Source organism: Pempheris klunzingeri, chromosome 14, assembly GCF_042242105.1.
Source record: "Pempheris klunzingeri isolate RE-2024b chromosome 14, fPemKlu1.hap1, whole genome shotgun sequence".
Lineage (NCBI taxonomy): Eukaryota > Metazoa > Chordata > Actinopteri > Acropomatiformes > Pempheridae > Pempheris > Pempheris klunzingeri.
The window spans coordinates 15,681,847-15,704,919 of record NC_092025.1 but is presented as its reverse complement, the minus strand read 5'-3'; the positions used below and the strand labels follow the sequence as shown (position 1 = coordinate 15,704,919).

The 23,073-nt window shown below is 42.5% G+C and overlaps 2 protein-coding genes across 2 annotated transcripts; one reads left to right on the top strand and one right to left on the bottom strand.

Annotated features, from left to right (window-relative positions):
- Positions 1-1,671: 1,671 nt before the first annotated feature.
- Positions 1,672-14,454, top strand: LOC139212871 (proto-oncogene DBL). The gene is made up of 26 exons (XM_070843430.1): positions 1,672-1,722; positions 3,532-3,666; positions 3,929-4,045; positions 4,187-4,336; positions 4,504-4,628; positions 4,831-4,945; positions 5,039-5,158; positions 5,550-5,741; positions 5,888-6,079; positions 6,167-6,347; positions 6,530-6,618; positions 7,372-7,472; positions 7,632-7,698; positions 7,934-8,049; positions 8,169-8,238; positions 8,334-8,426; positions 8,563-8,655; positions 9,001-9,126; positions 9,736-9,951; positions 10,235-10,327; positions 10,461-10,539; positions 10,884-10,929; positions 12,800-12,972; positions 13,357-13,472; positions 14,141-14,253; positions 14,373-14,454. The coding sequence occupies exons 1-26, from the start codon at positions 1,672-1,674 to the stop codon at positions 14,452-14,454; spliced, it is 3,051 nt and encodes a 1,016-aa protein (XP_070699531.1).
- Positions 14,455-18,044: 3,590 nt separating this feature from the next.
- f9b (coagulation factor IXb) lies at positions 18,045-22,440 on the bottom strand. Its single transcript, XM_070843928.1, has 8 exons — positions 22,353-22,440; positions 21,566-21,738; positions 21,425-21,449; positions 21,229-21,342; positions 21,008-21,139; positions 19,664-20,076; positions 18,785-18,929; positions 18,045-18,601 (listed from the first exon to the last, which is right to left on the bottom strand). Exons 1-8 carry the CDS (start codon positions 22,438-22,440, stop codon positions 18,045-18,047), a joined length of 1,647 nt encoding a protein of 548 aa, XP_070700029.1.
- Between the last annotated feature and the right edge of the window lie 633 nt (positions 22,441-23,073).

Genomic DNA, 23,073 nt, shown 5'->3' with positions numbered 1-23,073 from the left:
TAAAGTAAAACATACAGTCATTTGGTTCACTTATCTTTTATCAAGTGGCAGGTGAAATGTGGTTCAATTGTTCATTCCTTTGTTTAAACTTACCTTTGTTTGTTCTGGCTCACCATAATGGGGTAGTGTTTGGAGAGGAGGCCGGCCCAGCACTTCCCCAATTTATGGTGTTGGTGATGTCAGCGTTGCATCATCGGGTCGGACCAAGTGGAGGGTTTTTATTTTCCTTTTGACAAATGTTTGTTGGTATTAAAATGCATAAATTGTTGTTTTCGCTTGTTTAGCTTGTGGGGATATGGTTAAGAAATGTCTAGAGGTTTGTAGTGTGTGCTGTGATTTTATTTGCAGATTTGTTTGCATTCACGGTACAGACTACGTCACCATGTTACCGAATGGTAGAGCTGAAGTGAGCCAAGGTGGGAATTGAATGCCCTATATAAGGAGTAGGTACTTGGATCCCTGGGGGATAGAGAGATGTGAGGGCTGTGCTGCCACTGTGTAATAGTTCTTTTCTTCTTTTTTTTTGAGTAGCTACAGTTTAGTTTTGAAATTATGTTTCTTTGTAAATAATTTTTGTATTGTTTTGTAATTTAACTTCATGGAGCACTGTGAAATAAAATCACATCTTTTGCATTCAAGAAGTCTGCTGAGTCTGCCTGCCTACCGCCTTCCTTGACCTTTTTGGCTGGACTACTCTACAGTATTTTCTGGGGGTTTTTGCATCCATTTCTAAAAATTCTATAAAGAGAGCCTGAATTATTATTGTTTATTTACTAATTTATTTAAAATCTAATTAATTGCAAATAGTTTCATCATGTCTATTTAATGTTACACAGAGTTTTGGGGGCTGTGATTAAGTGACCTAAACATAATTTACACACAGAAGACCTGGTTCCAAGTGACTTTATATTACTTGTCTCTGAGCACAACAATGAAGCTGTTTCAGTCTGCTGTGTCTGTATTTGATGGGGACAGGTCAGGTGATGTCATGTGACAGGTTGAGAGTGAGAGGAGGGGGGCAGCTTGTCAAATGGGGGCAGCAGCATTTTTTGTCTTTTCTTTTGCCCCCCCTTTAAGAGGCTGACCGTTCATACCACGAGGTGATCCACAGATGAGTTACACTCTCCTGAGTTTCAAGCGCCATCTAGCGGATTCAGTGGACAATGAATCAATGCTCACTCTTCCTTTTTTAACTCCCACCACTGCCTCACTTCACTCCAGTGATAGTGAATGCGTCTCAGTGTAGAAATTCAACAAAAAAAGTCATCTATAAGTTCAGGAGCGTGAACTTATTTTCACATTTCACAGCGGGCTGAGGTAGAGGTGTTATTTTCCTAAATTCACGCTTGCTAACACTGAGCTCAATAATCAAAACCATCCTTTGGCAGCCTGTCATATTTACCGTAATAATAAAATGGGCATCTGGGCAGCACAGCGGTGGCGCGTTAACTTATTTTGGCTTTGACGTCAGGTGAGTGAGCACACCCCATCCTCCTGCTCCACAGCACCAAACAGGCTGCTGAGGTGCGCACTGAGCGCGCCGCTCGGCCCGCCCGGACACTGCAGTGGAGGTTACCGTGCCATCGTTGCGGCTGCTCGCTCCCGACACCGCGTCCCGCCGCAGACTTCCCGGGCCCGGGGAGGACAGGGGAGAGGGAAGCGCAGAGAGCCATGGCCGAGTCCAACCCGCTGCGGGGCTTCCCCCGTCTGCGCCGGGCCGCGGTAAGCTCCGCCGGTGGGGTTGGAGGAGGTGGGAGGCTGCAAACGGGGCGGCGAGCATACTGCAGCAGAGAGGGGAGCAGAAATAGACGAGCTGTTCTTAAGACACTTCAGTACTGCGACACAGTGGCTGGGATGTGCTCTCTCTCAGCAGAGTGCAAGCTGCATTAGACAGAACATAAAAATGCCTCTCGGTTAAGAGGCCGGTCAGATTCAGATGGCAGTTTAATGTTAAGAGTCTGTGTAGGGGACCGGGACAGGCCAATGACAAACGTGTGTGTGTGTGTGTGTGTGTGTGTGTGTTTGGGCTGCAACTGCATGTGCAGAGAACAGCAAGAGGCTGCACAGCTTTGGCACTGCGGTCTGTAACTGTGCAGCGTGTTCAACTTATGCAGCTTTATGCAACAGATTTGGGGATAAATCGCGTTACATACTTGATACAGTTGTGGGATGCAGAGAGTTTGCAGTCATCCAATAACATCCATCATGGCTGGTCCTGGAGAACACGTCCAGGTTCATTTTGACTGCTTGGATGACTGTTTAATGGTAGGTTAAGTGTTTCCTACAAAAGGCTACTGTGGGTGAAGGGGAGAGGAAGCTGCGTGTGTTTGGTCTAAGGTCAGCACTTTGTGGTTTAGAGGTGTAGCTGCTATGATTCTAACACACCTGAGCGCACACAGATGGTTCCTTTGCCACCATCAGAGAAAAATACCATAAAATATCTGTAGCTTTATTACAAGCTCATTACTTTAAAGGGGAGTGAAGAAGAATCAGATGATGTATATATGTATGTATTATATTTGGGGATAATGTGAAAGTGTACAGTGTAAAACAGATAAAGTTCAGTTTTCCTCCTAGGTCTAGGAGCTGATGCAGAGTTCAAGAGTGTAAAAGTCTTCCTCATTGTTAATCATTTCTCAGGCCACTGGATGTGTGCACACAGAGTGTTGAGAAAATGTGAGGCCGATGGGAAAGATCACTGGAAAAGATGTCAAGAAGGTGATTGATAGATCACTTGATTAGTGGTCTGCTTGGAAGTAATGAGACAACACAGAAAGCTTTTAATCCCCGTGCCGCTGCAGTCGGACTATACAGATTTGAATTTAATGCAAACAGCAGCGATTATTTGCATCTCTAATTGAAAAAAATGTGCTAATCAGAGAAATCATCTGCTGCAGTGACGAACCACATCGACGTAAAGACGGGCTCACATGAACAGAAATTAGTTTTGACCAATTAAAGCTTGAGCATCCTGAACAAAAAGAAAACAAAAGTGTCCACAGAAATAATGACAGTAGCTTTTTTTGCACGGAGAAGCGAGGCAGCTGATCACGAGGAAGCGAAGAGTGAGGAGACAGCAGAGTCAGTCGGAGGAGCTGACTGTCAGGCCTGCTGAAGTGCTGAAGAGGCCGACGATCCCAGACTGACACAGAGAGATGCTGATGCTGTGTTGAGCTTTGCTAGACCGCACGACTAACAACGTTCAGCTGTCAACGCCTCTGACTGACTGTTCGACTCCTCTCATTCTGTACTCCCCTGTCCTGATCCAGGCCTGTGGTGGAGGATAAATCCACAAAACTCATTGTCAGACTGACATGAATAATAACTGCAGGTCCTCAGTCCTAAATCCTCAGCAGTCAGAGTCAAGTTTGGGTTAATTTAATTTAAAGATTGACTGATTACAGTTGTGATTTTAACATTGTTAAATACTAACCTATCACCTCTCCTCTCCTCCTCTGTTCCAGGCAGTTATTTACTTGTGTATTTAATAATGAGTAAACAAATACGATATTATTCTTCCTCCTCTTTCAGACCTCATTTCCAGGAAATCTGCATTTGGTCTTGGTGCTCCGCCCCTCTGGCTTGATAAGCTCCGCTCCCAGTCCCTCCTCAAGCACCGACCTCGGCTTCCGCTTCAGCCAGGATGACTTCCTGCTAAAGATGCCGGTGAGAAGGGAGAGCGGAGAACTGAGAATTTATTCTCTTTATCTCTGATTGATTGAGTATAAAATGTATTTACTAATCCTATCCAGCACAGTCCAGTCCCTGCTCAACATTACACACCATCTCTCTGTCCATTTTGATAAACAGTAGGCAATAATTATGATGTTGTTTTATCGAAACAATTAATCTCTTTATTTGTTAAAATGTCAGACACACTACATGCAGGTGGATGGCTGTTAGATGTCCTGTGGCTCTCTGTTTTTAGGTGGTGATGCTGCGTTCAGTTGGCGACCTGCTGCGCTACATCGATGAAAACCACCTGACGTCTGACTTCACAGCTAAAGTGGAGTACTGCCAAAGTGACTGGATCGTCCTCCGCACGGTACACACTTGTGATGCTAGTCACCAGAGCATGGCATGCTGTTGAATGTGAAGGGATAGACATTAGGTTAAAGCTAGTTTAGCACAAGCTGCACTGTGGCACTGAAAATAAAACCACATGGAAATGGGTGTGTGTCTGCAGGCCATTGAGACCTTTGCGGTGACGGTGAAGGAGATCGCCCAGCTGCTGCAGGGCTTTGGATCAGAGCTATCTGAGACCGACCTTCCAGATGAAGCTAATGCCATCGAGTTCCTGCTGCACTCACACACACATCGATACAGACAGATGAAGGTGGCTGCTGGCTCTCCTCTCCCCCTCCCCTCCATGACTGTGTATCTGTGTGTCTGGCAGCTGCTGTATTTGATCTCTCTGTTTTTTCTTTTTTTGGCAGTAGCACTGGTTTTGTGTGATTTCATGATTGCACTGGTCATTTCTTGTTGTTCGTCACGCTGTTTCAGGACGATATCCGGAATGTGCTGAAAGAAGGACGCCTGCTGCTGTCGAACCTGGAAACTGTCAAGGCCTCTAAGAGAGATGTCGAGGAAGAGAGTGACATAAAAGCGGACATGGACACTGTTCAGAGGTGCAGAGATCTGTGACGTCTTCTGTAGAGAAATTGGACTCAAAAGAGCATCCAAAATAGTAGCTGTGGTGCTGAAACAGGGAAGAACAGATTAGAGGGTTTACTGTACAAGACATATTCTCAGTTTGACACTGACGTCTTATTAAACCTTTATTTTCACCAGGCAGCTTGTGTGAAAGTCTGTGCGCCATGTGTGTTTTAGGCTCCTTGCCCAGCTCAGAGACATGGAGGAGGCGTTTGATGGCTTCTTTGAAAAACACCACCTGAAGCTGCAGCAGTACCTCCAACTGCTGCTCTACGAAATGAGTTTCCAGCAGGTGCGATGATTGATGTCTGTCTGCGTTTTTCCCTGTGCCATATTAGCCCCGACTCTGTGTTGCACTGTTGTGATGACTTAACTGTGTGTGTAGATGGAGGAGGTGCTGGAGAGGCTCACTGAGCAGGAGAAGGATATTGCCTTTGTGGGAACCACGGTGGTTCAGACAGAGCAGCTACTGAAAGACCTGGAGACGCTGGACATACACGCTCAGGTCAGAAAGGCAAACAGTCTACACAATTACATTTTGAGATGTGGTTCAAAGGACGTGACTGAGCAGAACACAGTGCATTAATAACATGATGTTTTTTGTGTCTGAAGATCAGTACAACAGCCAAAGCGAATTTAAATTAAAGGTGCTGCAGCATTTTAAACATCAGTATATTATGATATACTAAGATCATATAGCACCAAGTGTTAGGGCTCATTTTTATTTATTAAGAAAAAAATGTCTGTTTTCTGTAATAATTGCCTGCTTGCATCAGGAAACAACAACTTTTGGACGTGTGTGAGAACATGAAACCCGAATGAAAATCAATCTAATCAATGAGGTGTAATGAAACTCATTTTGGAACTAAATGTGTGTGTGTGTGTGTGTGGATCAGGAGGAGATGGCTCGTGCCCAGGTGGTGATCCTGCACGGTCACCAGTTGGCCGCCAACCACCACTACGCCCTGGCGCTCATCGTCCAGCGCTGCAACGAGCTGCGTCATTACTGTGATGTCATCACTACTGCCATACGCACCAAGCGGGCCTCGCTCACTCGAGGTCGAGACCTCCTGCTTCGCCTTGAAGGGGTAAAACTGCAGACACGACACAACAAGCAAAGACTCAAAAGTCAGATTTTAAGGCCCTAACCCTAATGTGCCTGAAAACACAAAAAAAGCCTCAGTGAGATCAGCTGTGTCTATTTGTGTTGTGTCCTTTGTTTGTGCGTGCGCAGGCCCTTCAGTGGTGTGACGAGGGCGCCTATCTTCTGGCGAGTCAGATGGTGGACAAGTTCCAAACCAGAGAGGGGGCTCAGGAGGCACTGATGTACCTGAGCCGCCACCAGGAGAGGGCGCCGTCTGCACTGAGAAACTGCCAGGACACTCTGAGCCTGGAGTTTGAAGCCATACTCACCCCGCAGCTGCAGGTAACACACCGCTGCTGATGCAGACACACACGTGTGCCCACAGCTCAGCTCAGCTCAACTCAACTCATGCTGCCTCTCTCTGTCTAGTCCCAGATTTCCATGGTAACGGAGAAGCTGAACTTGATGCAGGCCATGATCAGAAACAGGGAGCAGTGTTTGAGGAAGTTGGCGGATGTACAGGTCAGACCAATTCAGCTGGTGGCTCCCAGGCCAGAGCCCGACCAGACCCCGCAGCGCTGCAAGTCACCCCTCTTCTCCCCCAAACATGGTGTGACCCCCTCCAACGACCCTTTCTCCCCTCATTGATCCTCTTTACATTTCCTGTGCAGTCTCACTTCTGTCTCACCTGTACTTCCTTCTTATGGCATTTGACATTTAGCACCATGTTTTCTTCGCTCATGTGCAGTGTTTTGTCTGCGTTTCCTCTTCGCTTCGTGATTCTCTCCACAGGCGTAGACTTCAATGTCCTGAACTCCAAGTTTTCCTTTGACCTGCTTCCCGGCAAGAGAGCTGCAAGGAGAAACAACAGCCAACGCAAGGTGTGTTTTAGCCACACTATGGATCTAGGGATGGGAATGTCAGACTGAAGTATTCAAACTACTATTAGATTTCAGGTTGCCATGAAATTTAGTAGACATTCATGATCCCCAGCAGATGAATCCTAATGACTTTTGTCATCCTCTGACTTTTCCTACACCATCAAGAGGGTCACATTCGTGATTTTTGAGTGAAATGTTACTTTATTGGATGGATTGTCTTTAAAATTGAGTCCGCACATTCAGGTTCCCCTCGGATTTGTATCTGTATTAAATCTCAGTTTGTTCAATAATGTGGACTTTGGATTTACCAAATATCAGCAATATTCCCACCACAGCTGTAATGTGTGCTTGGCTATTAGCAAATGTTAGCGTGCTAACTCTAAACAAAGATGATGGACACAGGTCAGCTAACATGGCCGTAGACCCTTTCTTCTCTTTCTGTGCTGTAAGAAAGTTTGGATCAAATATATTGTGTTTAAACTGCAATATACATGCATTTTAGTTGAGTGTGTGTGTGTGTGTGTGTGTCCTTGTCCTGTCTCTTCAGAGGTGTTCTACAATTATTGCATTTATTGATGATTAAAAAACTTGATTGTAAATTGTAATGTCAGCTAAAAAGACATTTAAATAATGATCATGTGTTTTTTTTTATTAATGAGGATACCACAACATCAACTGAATAATATTATTGTGCCAGAACTTGAGTTACAAATGTGCCCAAAGCTGAGACACTTGCCTTGTGTGTTTTGTCAGATCGAGGTAATGCATGATTTCCAAGGTAACCGCAGCTGTCTGTACGGCTCCACGACTGAAACTGATTCAGAGGCAGAAGATAATCCAGAGCAGGTCACACGGTATGCAGTCTTTCACATGATCCCTGACCTAAAGTTTCTAATCTTGCAGTGTTTGTGTGTTTGTCTGCATACGTGACCCATAAAGAAGCCAAGGTCACTGTGTGCACAGGGACATTAATCAGTTTTTGTCTATTATTCTCTCATACACACTCTTTCTAGCCACGTTATGAAGGAACTGATAGCGACAGAGAGGATCTATGTGGACGAGCTGCTCTCTGTCCTTCTGGTGAGTTTTTTGACATTCTGCTTTTGTTTGATTATTTACAGTACAAAGCACCAGAGGATGCTGGGAAGTACGGCAAAGGTCCCTGGCTGAATTTGGACCCATAATCGCATTTTCTAATTTTCCTGTTTTCTCCAATGAATTTCTCCTCTCCTCTCCTCTCCTCTCCTCTCCTCTCCTCTCCTCTCCTCTCCTCTCCTCTCCTCTCCTCTCCTCTCCTCTTCTCTCCTCTAATCAGGGCTACAGGGCAGAAATGGAGGACCCATCCATGTCGAATCTCCTTCCTGCAGCTCTACGCAGCCAGAAGGACGTTCTGTTTGGCAACATGCCAGAAATTTACCAGTTCCACAGCAGGCAAGAAACATACACACACACACACTGAGCTCACAAGCTGTCACAGAGCTGTCCTCGTCGTATCCCCTTCTTTTCACACCGATCCAATTTCCTTTAATTTTCCTCTTGGATTCATTCAGGATCTTCCTCCAAGATCTGCAGGGTTGCCTGGAGACACCGGAGAGGGTGGGGGCTTGCTTCCTGCGACGGGTGAGGAAACACGAGGAGAGGCACTGGAGCTTTATGCGAAGTGATATGACATAACATACGTATCTAAGTGTACATTTGTGCGTGTGTGTGAGCAGAAAGAGAAGTTCCAGGTGTATGAGCGCTACTGCCAAAACAAACCTCGCTCTGAGTTGCTATGGAGACAGTGCTCTGATTCGCCCTTCTTCCAGGTAGTTAGTTTAATTATATCAAATCTGAAAACTGTTGTTTTTCTTATTTTCAGAACAAAATCATGTATAGTTTTGCATTTGTTCCTTGTGGATTATGCATCAATGGATCTCTCTCTCTCTCTCTCTCTCTGTCCAGGAGTGCCAGAAGAAACTGGACCACAAGCTGGGTCTGGACTCGTACCTCCTGAAACCAGTCCAACGCCTCACCAAGTACCAGCTGCTCCTCAAGGTTCTGTCCCTCAGTGGTGGAGAGTCCTCTAGAAATGCAGCTCACACAATGACACACATGTTTAAAAGATTTAGTTTTTAGGCACCGTCATAAAAGACATTACATGTCCATCATCAAAGGGATGATGACACAATCAAGACAGTTATATCAACAGTTAGACATACACACAGATAGAGAAAATAAAAACACTTGTGTGGACACAGCTAGACATCTTAAAAAGACACAGAGACAGATGTCACTTAAAAAGACTAAACTGTTTAGTGCGTGCATCCATCCATGCAGGCAGACAAAGCATAGTAGACTGCATTAGATAAACTGTCGACCTGCGTCTCTGTCCTTGTTCAGGAGCTGTTGAAACACTGTACAGAGGAGCGATACCGCTGTGAACTCCAGGAGGCTCTGGACTCCATGCTGGAGCTGCTGAAGTCTGTCAACGACTCCATGCATCAGATAGCCATCACTGGATATCAGGTACCAGCCAGCGAAATTAATAAATGAGAGAGCGGACAATCATGTCACAGGACACCAGATTCACGAGACATGACTGTGCTTTTATATGCTGTGAGACTACATGTCGGGGTGAACAAAGAGGTGAATGAAAATAAGTTCTAAATACGTTTTCTTTTCACCACGACATGTGGAAGAAGTTGAATGTAATTTTTCATACTATTTTTCATCCATTTTATTTTCTAATATGATTTGCATTTTGATGTTTCCCATTTTAATTTTGTTTTCTACTACCTCATTAATTGGCAGCTATTAAATGAAACTAAAAGCTTTTACTCAAAAGAAAAAAAGTTAATTACTGTGCTGATGTTGAAGTGAAGGAACATCCATTAAAATGTCATTAAATTAAGCATTTTTTGGTTCGGCCTGTTCAGAAAATTATCAGAAAATTGTATTTCTGGGTTTTTCCAAAATATATTTACAATCTATTTGGACATAGTTGCCCCTGTTTAGCGAATCACAACTACCTTCCTATTCATCTTAGTAAATATTCTCAATATAATGTGTATTCTTTTTTTTGTGGAACTGCTACATTGCTATAAAGTGAAGAATTTATTTTCTTCTCCGTCCCAGGGTGACCTCAGCCAGCTGGGCCGAGTGGTGTTGCAGGGAGGCTTCAGCGTGTGGATCAGCCATAAGAGAGCAGCGGTGCGAATGAAGGAGCTGGCCAGGTTCAAGCCCATGCAGAGACACCTCTTCCTCTATGACCACGCCCTGCTCTTCTGCAAGCGCAGAGACGAGGACACTCACGACAGGACGCCTTTCTACAGCTTCAAATCCTGCCTCAGAGTAACAATATATTTTATTAGCCACGCCTGACTACATCCAATGCAATCCAGCTCCACTTTCCTACAATAAATCTTTCCTTTTGTAGGATTATCATATTATCATATTCAACTATTATTTTATACCTCTCTCTAGTATTTTATAGTTAAGATTATATTCACCTTTCATCCATATGATTGTGATCTAGCCCTGACTTAACTGGCAGCAGTTTTGTTGGTGTAATGTTTGGATGCAATTTAGAATGAAGGTTGTAATGAAAAGAAATGACTTCTCTCTCTTTCTTTAGATGAGCGCCGTCGGAATCACAGAGAATGTGAAAGGAGATGTGAAGAAGTTTGAAATCTGGTACAGTGGCAGAGAAGTAGTGTACATAGTTCAGGTATTTTATTGTTTGCTTTCTATTTTCTATCCTTTTTTTTTATTGCACACAGTGTGAGCGTCTTTAGCTCGTTCACTCACACACCTCTCTTGTGTTATGGTGTGTGTGTGCGTGTGTATGCTTGTCTGTTCAGGCTCCCACATTGGAGGTCAAAGTTGCCTGGCTGACGGAGATTCGAAAAATTCTCACCAACCAGCAGAAACTGCATCAAGGTTTCTATTACCGCTATAATCTATTTGCTGCTTCTATATTTACTTCTTTCTTTGTAATGCCTGATTTTTTTTTTCTTTTATCTAATTCAACCTGGATCCAGCTCTGATTTGCTGGTGTCAAGAGGCAATGTAGAGCTGTAGATCTATTATTTAACCTCTTTTATTGTTACAGTAGCTTTTTTGCTTAATTTTTAAAGGGAATTTCCCATAGAATGATCAGCTGTTTTGAAATACTGAAATACCTTATGCTCTTGTGGTACATTCCAGTTTGTTTAGTTGTATGATTCAATTCCCCTAGATTTAAGCCACGTGTCTGTGTCCTTTGTCCTTTGTCCTTTTGTCAGATGAGGCTCCTTCTCTTCCGCACTCAGACAGCGCCCTCTCTGACAGGTTATTGTCTCTGCATGACCTCTCCATCGTCCTCTGTGTCAGTTTATAACCTCCTGGTGTGTGGTGACTGTCTAGAATAATTGATGATCAAACAACCCTATAAGTTCACCCACATCCCACCCTATCCTGTTATTTTTTTGATAACAAAGCATCAAGGTATTGAATGTGTATGTTCGGCATATGTAGATGTGACGTGTTGGCATCTTTGTCATCGCCCTGAGGAATGATATTCACACCGACACCTTCACGTCCAGCAGATGGCTTTAATGCTGTCCCTGGTGCTGAAACGCCAAGCTGCTCAAGTTCAGCACCACGGAGAGCGCTTCACACTGAATCTAATGCAGAGTTAGTTCTCAGCGTTCAACTGGTTTCCCCAGTGTGTAACCGTCTGATGGTTTAAAGAGCTTCTGACCCTGATTTTCTGCCTTAACATCTAACCAGACTGCAGTTTTGTTATTGATCTTTGGGGTTAAGCAAGCATTTAAAATCACAGGGAGAGTAAATGAGCAAAAAGTGAGTTGAATTTACACAATGATAGCTGATTAAAGTTAGTAAAAATTGTTTGAACATTATTAGAGGTTTTGTAGCTTCACAGTGTGTTGGTGAGGGAGGGTGTGTGTGTTTGTAGGAAATACTAATGTCCCGTTTACGGAGAGCATGCCAGCATGTTATAGATTTGATGAATGAGTCTTCTGAGCATCACAATACACGACTTGTTATCGACTCATTATGCAGGAACGTCATCAACACTGGCTCATAGTTTTGCTGGGTCAAATATTTGAATGTCAAGTCAAGTTTTTCAAAAACTTAAAGGTATAAAGCTGGCAGTATTCTACATATTTCTTTTTCAACAAATTCTAAAGAGAGATCAAACCTATCAGCTGATCCTAATAATAAGAGAATTGCTATTGTGTGACCGCTATAATCCGAAAACAATTACACATCAGTGAGACACACTGTTCCACTGGGTGAAATGTCCCTTTATTACCATGATCAAGACCACTGCCGCTTGTTTTTAATCAATCCCACATATGATATCCTACTACTGTAAATACTAGTGCACCAAATCATAATAATCAGCGACTGAAAATAGTCCCCGACATTATCAGTGTGGACCAGTGGGCTGTGGGCTGGAGGAGTCAGACAGACACGTTGTTGCTTGCAGTCTTTTTGTGGGGTTTGCTGAGAATATAAAACAATGCCAGCCTTATCCTTTAAGTAGATACACCCACAAAGACTCACAGTTCAGTTGTCAAAGTCTCTGAGCATGGGGTAAACATGATCAGAGGTCGTCTTATGAGATTTTTGATTCTTATTAACAGATGGAGGATGACTTACTGTGAATGTTTGTCACTTTTTGTATGATTTGTGGACTTCTTATAGGTGTAGGCCACCAAGCTGTTGTGAGTAATCAAAGTGTTTCTACTTTATTTAGCAGATGGGTAGGCTTTAACGTATTTCGACAAAATATTTACCTGTTATTGTCTTAATCTAATTTCTGTACATCGGTTTATGTGGGTCAAACTCCACCCATCTACTACTTAAAGCAGGATAAACCAAACTAAGGATTATTTGCAAATGCTGTTTAATCAAGGCTTTGGTATGTGAGCAGAATACTGCATACTGAAATGAATATTTCCATATATTGCAGCGATCTCTGATATAATTGATATTTGCGTCACAAACTCAAACATCCTTTGAAATCAGACGCTGAAATATATGTGATTGTGAGCGTAGAGGAATGCTGTGTTAACTGACAGAATGTGGATGAGGTATGAGCTCGTTTTTGTGACACAGTGGACGTTGTTGTTGTTGTCGTTGTTCTTTTTGTTTGTTGTGGTCGTGTCTTGTTCCCATGGTGATGGTTTAGTGCATCAGAGATGTGTGTGTCGTGGGGCGGAGCGTCGGTGGGAGGCTGCTCAGCGTGTCTCCCTGTTCCTCACAGCTCCTCGGCAACAAGCCACTCCCACAGGTACCGGGGGGAGGAGTCGGTACACAGTAGCCCCGCCCACTCAGCCCCTGTGGTTCAGTCACCTCGACGCAGTGAGTCGCTAAGACACACGAACGCAAATACACTCATCAATTACCTCATAGCATTTTTGTTTTTTAGAGCAAATATTGTATAAGAAAATTCATGAAACCTTTTACAATTGCTTCTCTCAAGAGTTTCTGACGGTTTCTTCCTTTGGCTAGATCTTAAGTCACGTCTCTCAACTTTCATTTTCAACTTTAAGGAGAGACGATAGTGTATTTGGAATCAACAGAGGAAGAATTGAGTAGTTTCTACTAGCACCTTGGATAAACTGAAAAACATCTTTGTAATATGTGTCATGTTTCACAGTGGATCCACACAGATGATTGAATAGAAGTGATTAAAAAGTGTAGCATTATGGTATTCGGTTGTCTCAAATGTGTTGTCACCTGCAGCGTGGCCCGTCCCTGCCCACTCAGTGGCGATCTGTGAGGGCCTAGAGGACTGGGGAGCAGCTACAGATTTCTCCAACATATCTGACTCAGACGAGGAGGATCAGCCTTCCCCGCTGGTGAGATTTTGTTACCGTTACAGCACAGGAAGTTAAGAAGAAGTGATCAGTTGTCATGTCAAGGGGAATTTGTGGACGCTAAGCCTTTCAGCTATACCAGCTACTAACAGATCACATCAAGTTCCATCAGTTGCCAGCACCAAGGATACAGGACCTGCCTGAACCCTGAAGAGCTCATCTCGACTCCAGACGTGTTGCCTCAGTCAGCTGGGTGGTGGGACCGGACCTGGGACTCGCATCACCAACTGTACACTGATGGCCGACAGCCCAGTGGGCAACGGCAGTCAAAATACTTGGCTGGTTTTAGTCCATCATGTTTTCAACAAGGGTGTTCCTCACTATCCTAGTATTTCTATTTTATGTTTCCCTTGTTGGGCTCCAAATTGTCAATTAGATGTTCATTAACCAGGACTAATGACCATCATGTGATCATGCTATTACATTTAGTGGACGGTGATACTTACTTTGCCTGTGTGCAGAACAACATCTTATGGGGCTTTTACTCAATTCTAAATTGGTTTAATGAAATAAAAAAATTGCCAGTTCACAATGCAGCTTACACTGTGTTTCTGGGTAGATATAGATACAGATTTAGGACCGTTGTACATGTGGAAAAGTATCAAAATTCTCTGTTGTCCTGCATTTTATTGGTCTTTCTTCTGTTCCAGGTGGCGGGCAGGTACAGGGTCATGGTAGAGAGCAGCATGGCCAGCAGTGACGACATCATCTTTAACTGTGGCGACGTCATCCAGCTGCTGCATGAGGAATTGTCAGGAATATGGTAAAATAGCTCACAAGCTTCAGAGATGCTGATTGCAGACAATTTAACAATGATAATGATGGTGAAAATACTGAATTAGTGTTAAGATTGTTACTTTTTTGTGCTGTGTTTAATTACAGGATGGTGAGGAATATAAGCCGCGGTGAAGAAGGCCGCGTTCTATCTGAGGACCTGCACAGGATTCTGGGAGAGACCTGCTAAGAGCCAATCAGAACAGAGGATATTCTCCACCTGTTTCAGTTGCTTACTTGGTTCATCCTTATCCTGAATAAGCTTACACACACACACACACACACACACACACAGTCATACTTCCATCATTTGGGAGGACATTAATTTCCTGGGGACCTATCCTAACCTTAACCACAACTTACCTAAACATAACCCTTACTTTAACCTTAACCAAACCTTAAACAAAGTCTTTAACCTAAAAGTGAATGATTAATGGGCCTTACGTTTTGTCCCCAAGAGCAGGGCAAGTCCCCACAATGCATCTGTGTCGGCAGATTTATATCCCTACAACATGTATAATACATGTTACACACACACAGACACACAAACTCATACCAACTTACTGTGCCGAGATGTTCAGATCATCAGATTGAAGCACATCAACCGCATATTTTACTCTTCAAACCTCTTTCACCTCAGAAGGCTGTAAACTACTGAATGGACCTCCAGAAGAATGTATCAATGCAAAACACATGTGGGACCTCACCGAACCGACGCCTTCTTCTTTTTTTTCAGCATAATACAGTTAATTATTTGGACTAAATGGTTATAACTGCTATAACTGCAGACAATGAACAGGAGCTTTTATTTCTACACACAGAATGGACTTTTGGTTAAGCCTTCAGGTTTTATTATTTTATTATTTCTATTTTCTTATGAAATATCACAGGAATCATGCATATGCTTACTAACATATCATGAATGTTCATGTGCCAAATAGCTCAGCTAATTATTGTGGCTTCTCTTTGTACAGCACTGTCTGTTATGGAAAATAGCTTTACTATGTGGTGCCATTGTTTTCAATGAATTAAATTTTTCGTTCTCACAGCAGCCAGCTACGTCAGGCGAGGGTATACACGTGATGTTGATGTATGCTAGAAATCGCCATGGTTACTCCATTTCTCAGCGGCAAACTTTCAGCCCTAGAAAAAACAAAGCAAGAAACCAGGAATTGGCAATATTGAGTCCAGATATTAGAGGTCCCCTCATTGATAGCAGCCATAAAGAGTTTGTTTTGCCACTCAATGGTGTCACTTAGGGATATATATGTAAAAATGTCTTTGTATACCCTTTAGATCTTTTTTGACATATCATAGCAGGAAATGTAGAGGGGTAATAACTACTATTAATAACTACTATTAATAATTTCTGCATTATATTTAGCCATGGTTTTGTGCAGAGTGCCTCAGTGGATTTCAGTGTAGCAGAGCTATCATTAATGTTATTATTGCCTCTTGTGCTTCTCCTCCTATGACAAGTGAAAATTGTAGTAGCTGAGTGCTGTAATTCAGTGGTGGTGAGCTTTAATACATAAATCGCAGATATTTTAAAGTGACTTTAATTTGTCTATTATTATTTAATTTTGCTGCTGTTGATGTTGATAGTGTGTTTTTTTTTGTCAACATTTTTTTTTTATTTGTCGATTTTTGTTCAGTGATGCTCTGCTGTAGCCGTTATGACTGCTGTCACCACTGAGACGGGACCAGCTTCATGTTTCTGTTCATTCGCTGCTCTGCATGGACTTATCACTGCACATGTCTACTGCTTTAATTCTGCCTGTACTTCTAGTTTAGACCAAAAGGGGCAACTATGTTTTGGGGTAATAACTGTGAGTAAAGTAGTGCAGAATTAGAATTGCCAGCTGAACTTTCTTTAATTTCAGTTTTAATTTCTTTAAAACTGCCTGGTTTTCAAACTGCTCAGACTGATTTTCTTTACAACTGTTAACAGTTAAGCAGTTCTGAAACATCCATCCATCCTTTATCTATACTACTTATTTTCAGAAGGTCTTGGGAACTTTGAAACAAAGTGTGAAAAGTGGTTATAAAAACACTGCCACTTTACTGCCATATGTGCTGAGGGTTTATCTCTGAAGGGCAGACAGATACAATATAGTTAGTTTAGTTACTGACAGCTCTTAGAGCCATCTACAGTTGACTGTGAATATGTAAATGGTAAAAATCAAAATTTTAGATGTTAAACGCAATTTAGGATGTTAACACATGTTGACACTCAGCTATCAAGTGACAAAAGGATTAGATTCCTACAGTATTTGCCGTATATCTGGACTATATCTGGAATCTAATCCGGCTGGTATCACTAAATCTAAGATTAACATGGAATAAAGATTCATTTTCACAGCATGTAACACCCACAGTGGGAACATTATAATCACTCGATGGTGAGTGGCAATAAGGTGTGTCCAATTGAACCCGTTAATGAGTGACATTTCATCATGTTGAATTAATTTGAAACCCACCTAACAGGTTACAGTGTAACATCAGAAGTCAATCAGACTATGATATGTCTTTTCCACTGCTCATTTTACACTTTTTTGATATTTTTTGATCATTGTGAAAGCTTGTATTATAATGCATAATGTATATGATTATTTTCCCAAATATAAGCACAGTATTATTGATTTGAATCACCCGGGCTGATGTGATTTCTTCCCTTTGTAATATACTTTAGGTCCCAGTAGGCTCACTGACAGAGCTACACTCACACACACTGTTTAGCTTTGCTAGTTTCAGGGCTCTGCCGCTGTGTATGCTGGCTCACTGACTTGACATTACACTTGAATATGGAACTGAGCCATCATTAACTGGATAAACTACACCTTGGCATTTCTGGCTCTGACAAGTGAAAATGAAAGCTTTTAACTGTAAATATTTGAGCTTTAAATATTCCATTTCTGATGGTAAATGATTTGGAGCTGATTACAGTGAAAGCTACTGGAAAATAATTGTGAATTTTCCGTAAAAATATTAATATGAAAAAAGTAGTGAAATTCAGTGTGGAGAGGTGCATCCTATTTGTCCAGTTTAGTGGTATTTTTTTGTATTGATTTGGAGTCACTGCCTCACATAACATCGGAGATATTGAAAGAAAAATCCTGTTTTTTTTAATTAAAATATTTATTTAAAAAAAAATAGATAGAGGTGAGTCTTATGTGACCTGTGTTTTAATAATTTCTGGTATTGATTTTGAGTCACCGCTGCACATGGAAGCTATTGAAAAAATTCAATCCTTTTTTATTCAAATATCAATGTAAAATAAAAAATGACACATTAGCAATTGAAATGTAAATGACATGAAATCAATTTAGTATAATTTTTAATCATAATTTAAACTAATACTGTGAAGTCACCATGAATAAAAAAACAACATTGTTTTTGTGTCAATTAAACGGCAATTAATTGATGGTCCCTAAGTCGGCCTCCTTTGTGAACACTGGGGAAAGATACTGATTATCCAACTTCTCCGCAGTATTTATGTGATTTCCTTTCCCAGTTGAATTTTCCCCGCAGGGTGCAAGTGAATTTCTCCTTGGTTGTCCAGGTCTGAAACAGAAGCTACTCAAGATATCATTTAATATTTATTCTTCTCAAACTGGATGAAGAACTAGAAAAGAAATATAAAGAAACATGCAAACACTCTTTACAGTTTATTGGAGAATCACATGCCTCAGAAAACTTTAATTTCCTCATCTAATCAACTCAACTAGACAAATGCTGCTGTATGTTTGTGTTATCCCCACATGACTAATCAATACATGACTAATTAATATGGATCCCTGTTTCCTTACTGATCCAGGAGTAGTACCGAGAGACCCTGGTGTAGATGCCATACTTCCCATACATGGCACACTCCTCCCCCCAGCTGACGATGCCCGTCAGGAACCATGTGCCTTTGTAATTGGTGGCATGCGGCCCCCCGCTGTCCCCCTGGCACGAATCTTTCTGTTCATTTTGGAAGCCAGCACAGAACATAAAGCGTGTAATATGGTCCCGGCTGCTCTGTTTACACAGGGTACGTTCCACGTAGGGGACCTCCAGCTTCTGAAGCTTGGTGGCCCCGAGGCCCAGGAACTTTAGCTGTCCCCATCCGCTCACCAGAGAGGTGCTGGAGTCCCTCAGTAGGTCCTCTGTGAAGTCTTTGGGGCCCAGGCAGATGGGCCGCCGTTGGTTGGACAGCTCCACTGGGCTGGCAAGCTTCAGCAGAGCGATGTCATGGTTATATGGCGACTTCTCGTAATTGTACATGCGGTGGATAAGCTGTTCTGCCACCAAATGGTCTCGCTCTGGACCCTCAACACTCTTCAGATCATGTTCACCTAAAAGCATAGATGAATTTATATACCATCAAATGATTTATAACATTTTCTGCACCAGCCAATGTGTGTGATGGGTCTAGTAGCTTCTTTAACACCAATATGTTAGACCAGGTTATCTGTACTCTATAGATTCAGATCAGGAATTTAGAATTTGTGTCCATTGAAAACATTTGCTTTTCCTACCCACTCTGACGAAGAAATTTCGTTTAGCAATAACCGCCTCCGTCACGCAATGGGCCGCGGTGATGACCCATAATTCACTAAGCAGAGATCCTCCACAGAAAGACTCATCTCTTTGAAGGGTGGCTGAGTGAAACATCAGGGTCACCTACAAAGACAAACACAATTTTGCTTCACATAACTAATAAATCATTCCATTATATTGTTAAATAATGTCCATGTCAGATGTAGTCTTGTGTGCCAGCTCATATCTGCTTGTTTGCTTTTTTGTTTTTTACAAAATGTTCCAGTTAAATTGTATGAATTCAAACAATCACAACCATCTATAATGTCTCATCTTTTCTATTTTTTCTCCCCCTTTTTGACATTTTTAAAAAAATTTTGCTGTAATATCTCCAGACCTTTGTGAGATCTATTTATGCAAGAATATATGGAGAAGCAACATACAATCCAACTAATCACATGCTATTGTTGATCGTTTGCAGGTGCCCACGTATTGGGAATCAATTAACAAAGATGTGTAAACCATTCGAGCAATTTGGTCTGCAACAACCCAGTCAATTGAAGTCAAATGCATGTGCCTTCCTTTATTCTGACTCCATTCTTCTCATCTACTCACTCCACCTCCCATGCTATATTTCTTAGCTCAGTGACCTGGAAACGTTAGGGTGGAGAGAGATTGTTAGGTTCAAGCCCATGGACAAGCACCTCCACTGCTGTCGTGACCATGTGCAAGAAATCCTATTTTCCAAAATGAAGCTTCAGATTTTTTAAATCTCTCTGGAAGAAAGAAAACCACCTAATTGCATTCCATCTGCGCATATCATCCATTTACCTTCAACTCATCCCCATCTCTCCATTCAGCGCCCCACATTACAGTACCTGCCAAGGTATCTCCCCAGGAATGGCCTCATTGCCTCCCACAATCCTCTGGTCAGTGTTTTCTTGTGCTGTGATGGTGGGGAGTGTGGGGAAAGCCCAGGAAGGCTGCTTTTCCTCTGTGGGTGTTTCACTGGCGCTGCTCGCCTCATCTGGATTCACAGTGGAGTCTGAAACCGACCTCGCTGGACGCACGTTTACAGAGGCCCCAGAGACGTTGCTCACGTCTGAAGGATTGGCTGGGAAGTTGAGGTAATCATATAACTGTGTTATATTGTCGTCATAGTAGTCGTCCCACAGGCTGTCGCTGGAATTGCCTTTTCTGTCAGAGCTGTGTTTCGTACTTGATGCCCGCACATTTATTATGGACCTGGTGTTTGAGGTGGAGGAGACCACACGGCCACAGCTGAACTGTCCTGAAGGGGAATTAAAGGCAAAACAAAGAGGGAAATATTCTAGTTTTGTCTGTTAGACATCATTGAATATTACAGTGTCATATTTTTTCACAGCTGGAACAGTTTCCCTGCAGCTATTTTGTTATTTTGTCACAGGTTGCGACTAGTTGTACACTACAGACATATTTACCAAACACTGGATCCTAAGGAAATACAGTACCAAGATGCATATTTGTCATTTCACACAATGCATGTGGGGAATTATAGAAAAGCTTGATGGAAGTCAATGGGCCCTATAAGTCACTAGCTGATTAAATGATAAAGGTACATGGGAAATGGTTGGGCTCTCTGTGTTGTTCTCGACCCACGGAGCGCACGCTGTCAACAATACCCATAAATTAACTGGTTTATTTGACAGCTATAAACAGCGACACAGTTTACGAGCCAGTCTGTAATCCCTTAATGGAGACCAAAGGGATGAGAAATGTAACACGATGAGTCCAGCCTTCTGTCTTGTCTGATGTTTAATAGAAAGCTTGTATATCACTCTTCCTGTCTGTGACAGTCTGTGGGCGTTTATACACAGTAGCTGACACAATTTTCCACCAATTTCATTTGGGCAAGCAAGTCACCACAGAATGAAATGTGGGTGTAGAGGATGAGACGAGTGTAATTCATCATCAATATTTACAGAAAGGATTCCTGTGGGAGGATCGATTGTTTCCATTTGTGCAGATGTGACATAGACTGTGGTTTGGTTTTGTCATTATATTTCATAAAATATTAGCACTTCAGTCTGCATTCATTGCAACTCGTGTATGGTAGTGTTTACAGTGTGAAACAGAGCATAGCAATTTGAGCAGAAGTAATAGACAAAAGAATTGGGGGGTGAAAATGAATTTCCAAAGAACCACTTTGCTGAGCGTCATGTAAGGCTATCATTTTATTTTACCTGTTGGTTCACAGGTCTTCTTGTCCGGCCCAAGGTTGTAACCAGCTGCACAATGACACACTGCTTGCTCTCCCTGCATCACACAGAAATGTGAACATCCACCGTTGTTGACCAAACACTGTTTGGGCACCTCTGGAAACAGGCGGGAAAGTTAGTAACAGTGAAAGGAAAGCAAAGATCCTTGTTTGAGTTTTTCCCCCTTTCCAGCCTGTCACACTCACCGATCTCACAGTTCTTGCCGCTGAAATTCGGTCTGCAGATGCAAACATATGCGCTGATTCCGTCTTCACACACACCTCCATTTTGGCAGGGAGGTGGCTTACACTGATCACCATCTGCACACAAGTATAAGACAAAGACACACAGATTGTGGTGCTTTAAATTCAAGAGTGAGAACTTGTCTGTCACATGTCTTACCGATGTAGCTGGCCCAGAATTTCATCTGAAAGAGAAACACATTTAATTATAATGAGAGAATGGATCATTTATATGTGTGAGAGTGTGTGTGTGTGTGTGTGTGTGTGTGTGTGTGTGTGTGTGTGTGTGTGTGCAACCTACAGTTTTCTCATCATCCTCAAACACCTCCCTGGCCTCCTCCATAGTGCAGATTTCCTCCTTACATTCCCGCTCCAGGTTGTCTTTGTAAACCATTTCTTCAAGATGGCCGCTGTTGTACCTGCGCTGGCGAATCAACACAGCGTTTGCCAGCTGCTGAGTCACAAACACAGGTCCTAAAAAGGCAACAGAAGACAAAAGCTCTGACATTATTCTCCAGCAGTACCCCAAAAAACTATTTTAGACTCTCAGGATTTTCTCAGGAATTATCCAGAGTCTGACACTGTGGATAATCTTTTCATGGTTTCTATGTGGATCTAACTTACACGAATTGTGGAAAGTTGCAAAAAAGCATCAAAAAATCTCCTGAAACTTCTCAAACCACACAGATGGTTTTACCAAAAAACAGCTAAATGTGCTGCTTCTATGTTACTCTATCCACATCCATGAAGCTCCAATACTCTCCTGGAAGCAACACACGAATATTTGGAATATCCTCAGCATGTGGGTGGACAGCAGAATGTTTATATAGTTTTTCCAGCCATTATAACGTTACATCATTCAAGTCGGTCGTATCCAACATAGTTCAAATCTACTACAACAAACCTTTTTTCAGCCACCTTTCAAAACTGCAGCGTTGTGTGATGTCACTTCAAAACTTGGGGTCAGAGGTCGGACCTTTAAACACGATCCAGTGATCGACAGCCTGACCACCAGCGTCTTCCTACATTTTTACATCTTTCTGACCTTTTGGATGCCGCCTCAAACACCACCTGCTCTTCTGTCTTACCTGTGTTTTCCTCTGGGATCTCAACAGGCAGTCCGTGCACCTCCAGCAGTAAACCAGCAATGAAAGCCAGTATACAAACTCCGGCCATCTTGTCGTCAGTTGTTTGTCTGCTTCTGACTGTGGAGCCAAAGCCTGATCTCAGTGCAGGAAAGACAGACCCAGCACTCCAAAGTACAGCAGCACACTGTTTACTCACCTGGGGGACTGCAGAGTTTGTGTGTTTGTTCACATTTGTGCGTGTGAGTGGAAGAGTGAGTAAGTACAAGAAAAAAGTGTGTGAGAGATTTTCAATGTGTGTTATACAAGAAAGAGAGAGAGGTATACAGAAATGTGACAAAGAAAAGCAGGGGATTTTATGCAGACATGTCAGAATGAAAGTGAGCAACAGCAAATATTGACTCTTGCTGATAGAGGACAGTTCTGGACATTGTTTTGTGTGTGTGTGTGTGTGTGTTTTCGTGTGTGTATGTGTGTGTTGACATTACCAGCTGTTAATCATGTTGTTTATCGTGATGAGTCTTGTCCGATAAGCAGCTTTTCCAGCACGGCTTACGTGACGGTTTCAAATGGAGCAAACCTGCACGCACGCACACATCAACACACACACACACACACACACACACACACACACACACACACACACACACACACATACGTTTACACTTCAAAACTTCATGAGAACCTTCGTTCACCTCACACAACCCCTGACCACTAACCCTAA

What these genes read in the sequence shown, in the direction of transcription:
- LOC139212871 (XM_070843430.1), top strand. Translation starts at nt 1,672, where the DNA reads ATGGCCGAGTCCAACCCGCTGCGGGGCTTCCCCCGTCTGCGCCGGGCC. An exon ending in TCCTGCTTCGCCTTGAAGGG is followed by an intron (nt 5,742 to 5,887) that starts GTAAAACTGCAG and finishes GTGCGTGCGCAG; the next exon opens with GCCCTTCAGTGGTGTGACGA. An exon ending in GACAGCGCCCTCTCTGACAG is followed by an intron (nt 10,930 to 12,799) that starts GTTATTGTCTCT and finishes GTGATGGTTTAG; the next exon opens with TGCATCAGAGATGTGTGTGT.
- f9b (XM_070843928.1), bottom strand. Translation starts at nt 22,440, where the DNA reads ATGGCCGGAGTTTGTATACTGGCTTTCATTGCTGGTTTACTGCTGGAG. An exon ending in GAAGACCTGTGAACCAACAG is followed by an intron (nt 20,077 to 21,007) that starts GTAAAATAAAAT and finishes ATTCCCCTTCAG; the next exon opens with GACAGTTCAGCTGTGGCCGT. An exon ending in AAATTTCTTCGTCAGAGTGG is followed by an intron (nt 18,602 to 18,784) that starts GTAGGAAAAGCA and finishes CTATGCTTTTAG; the next exon opens with GTGAACATGATCTGAAGAGT.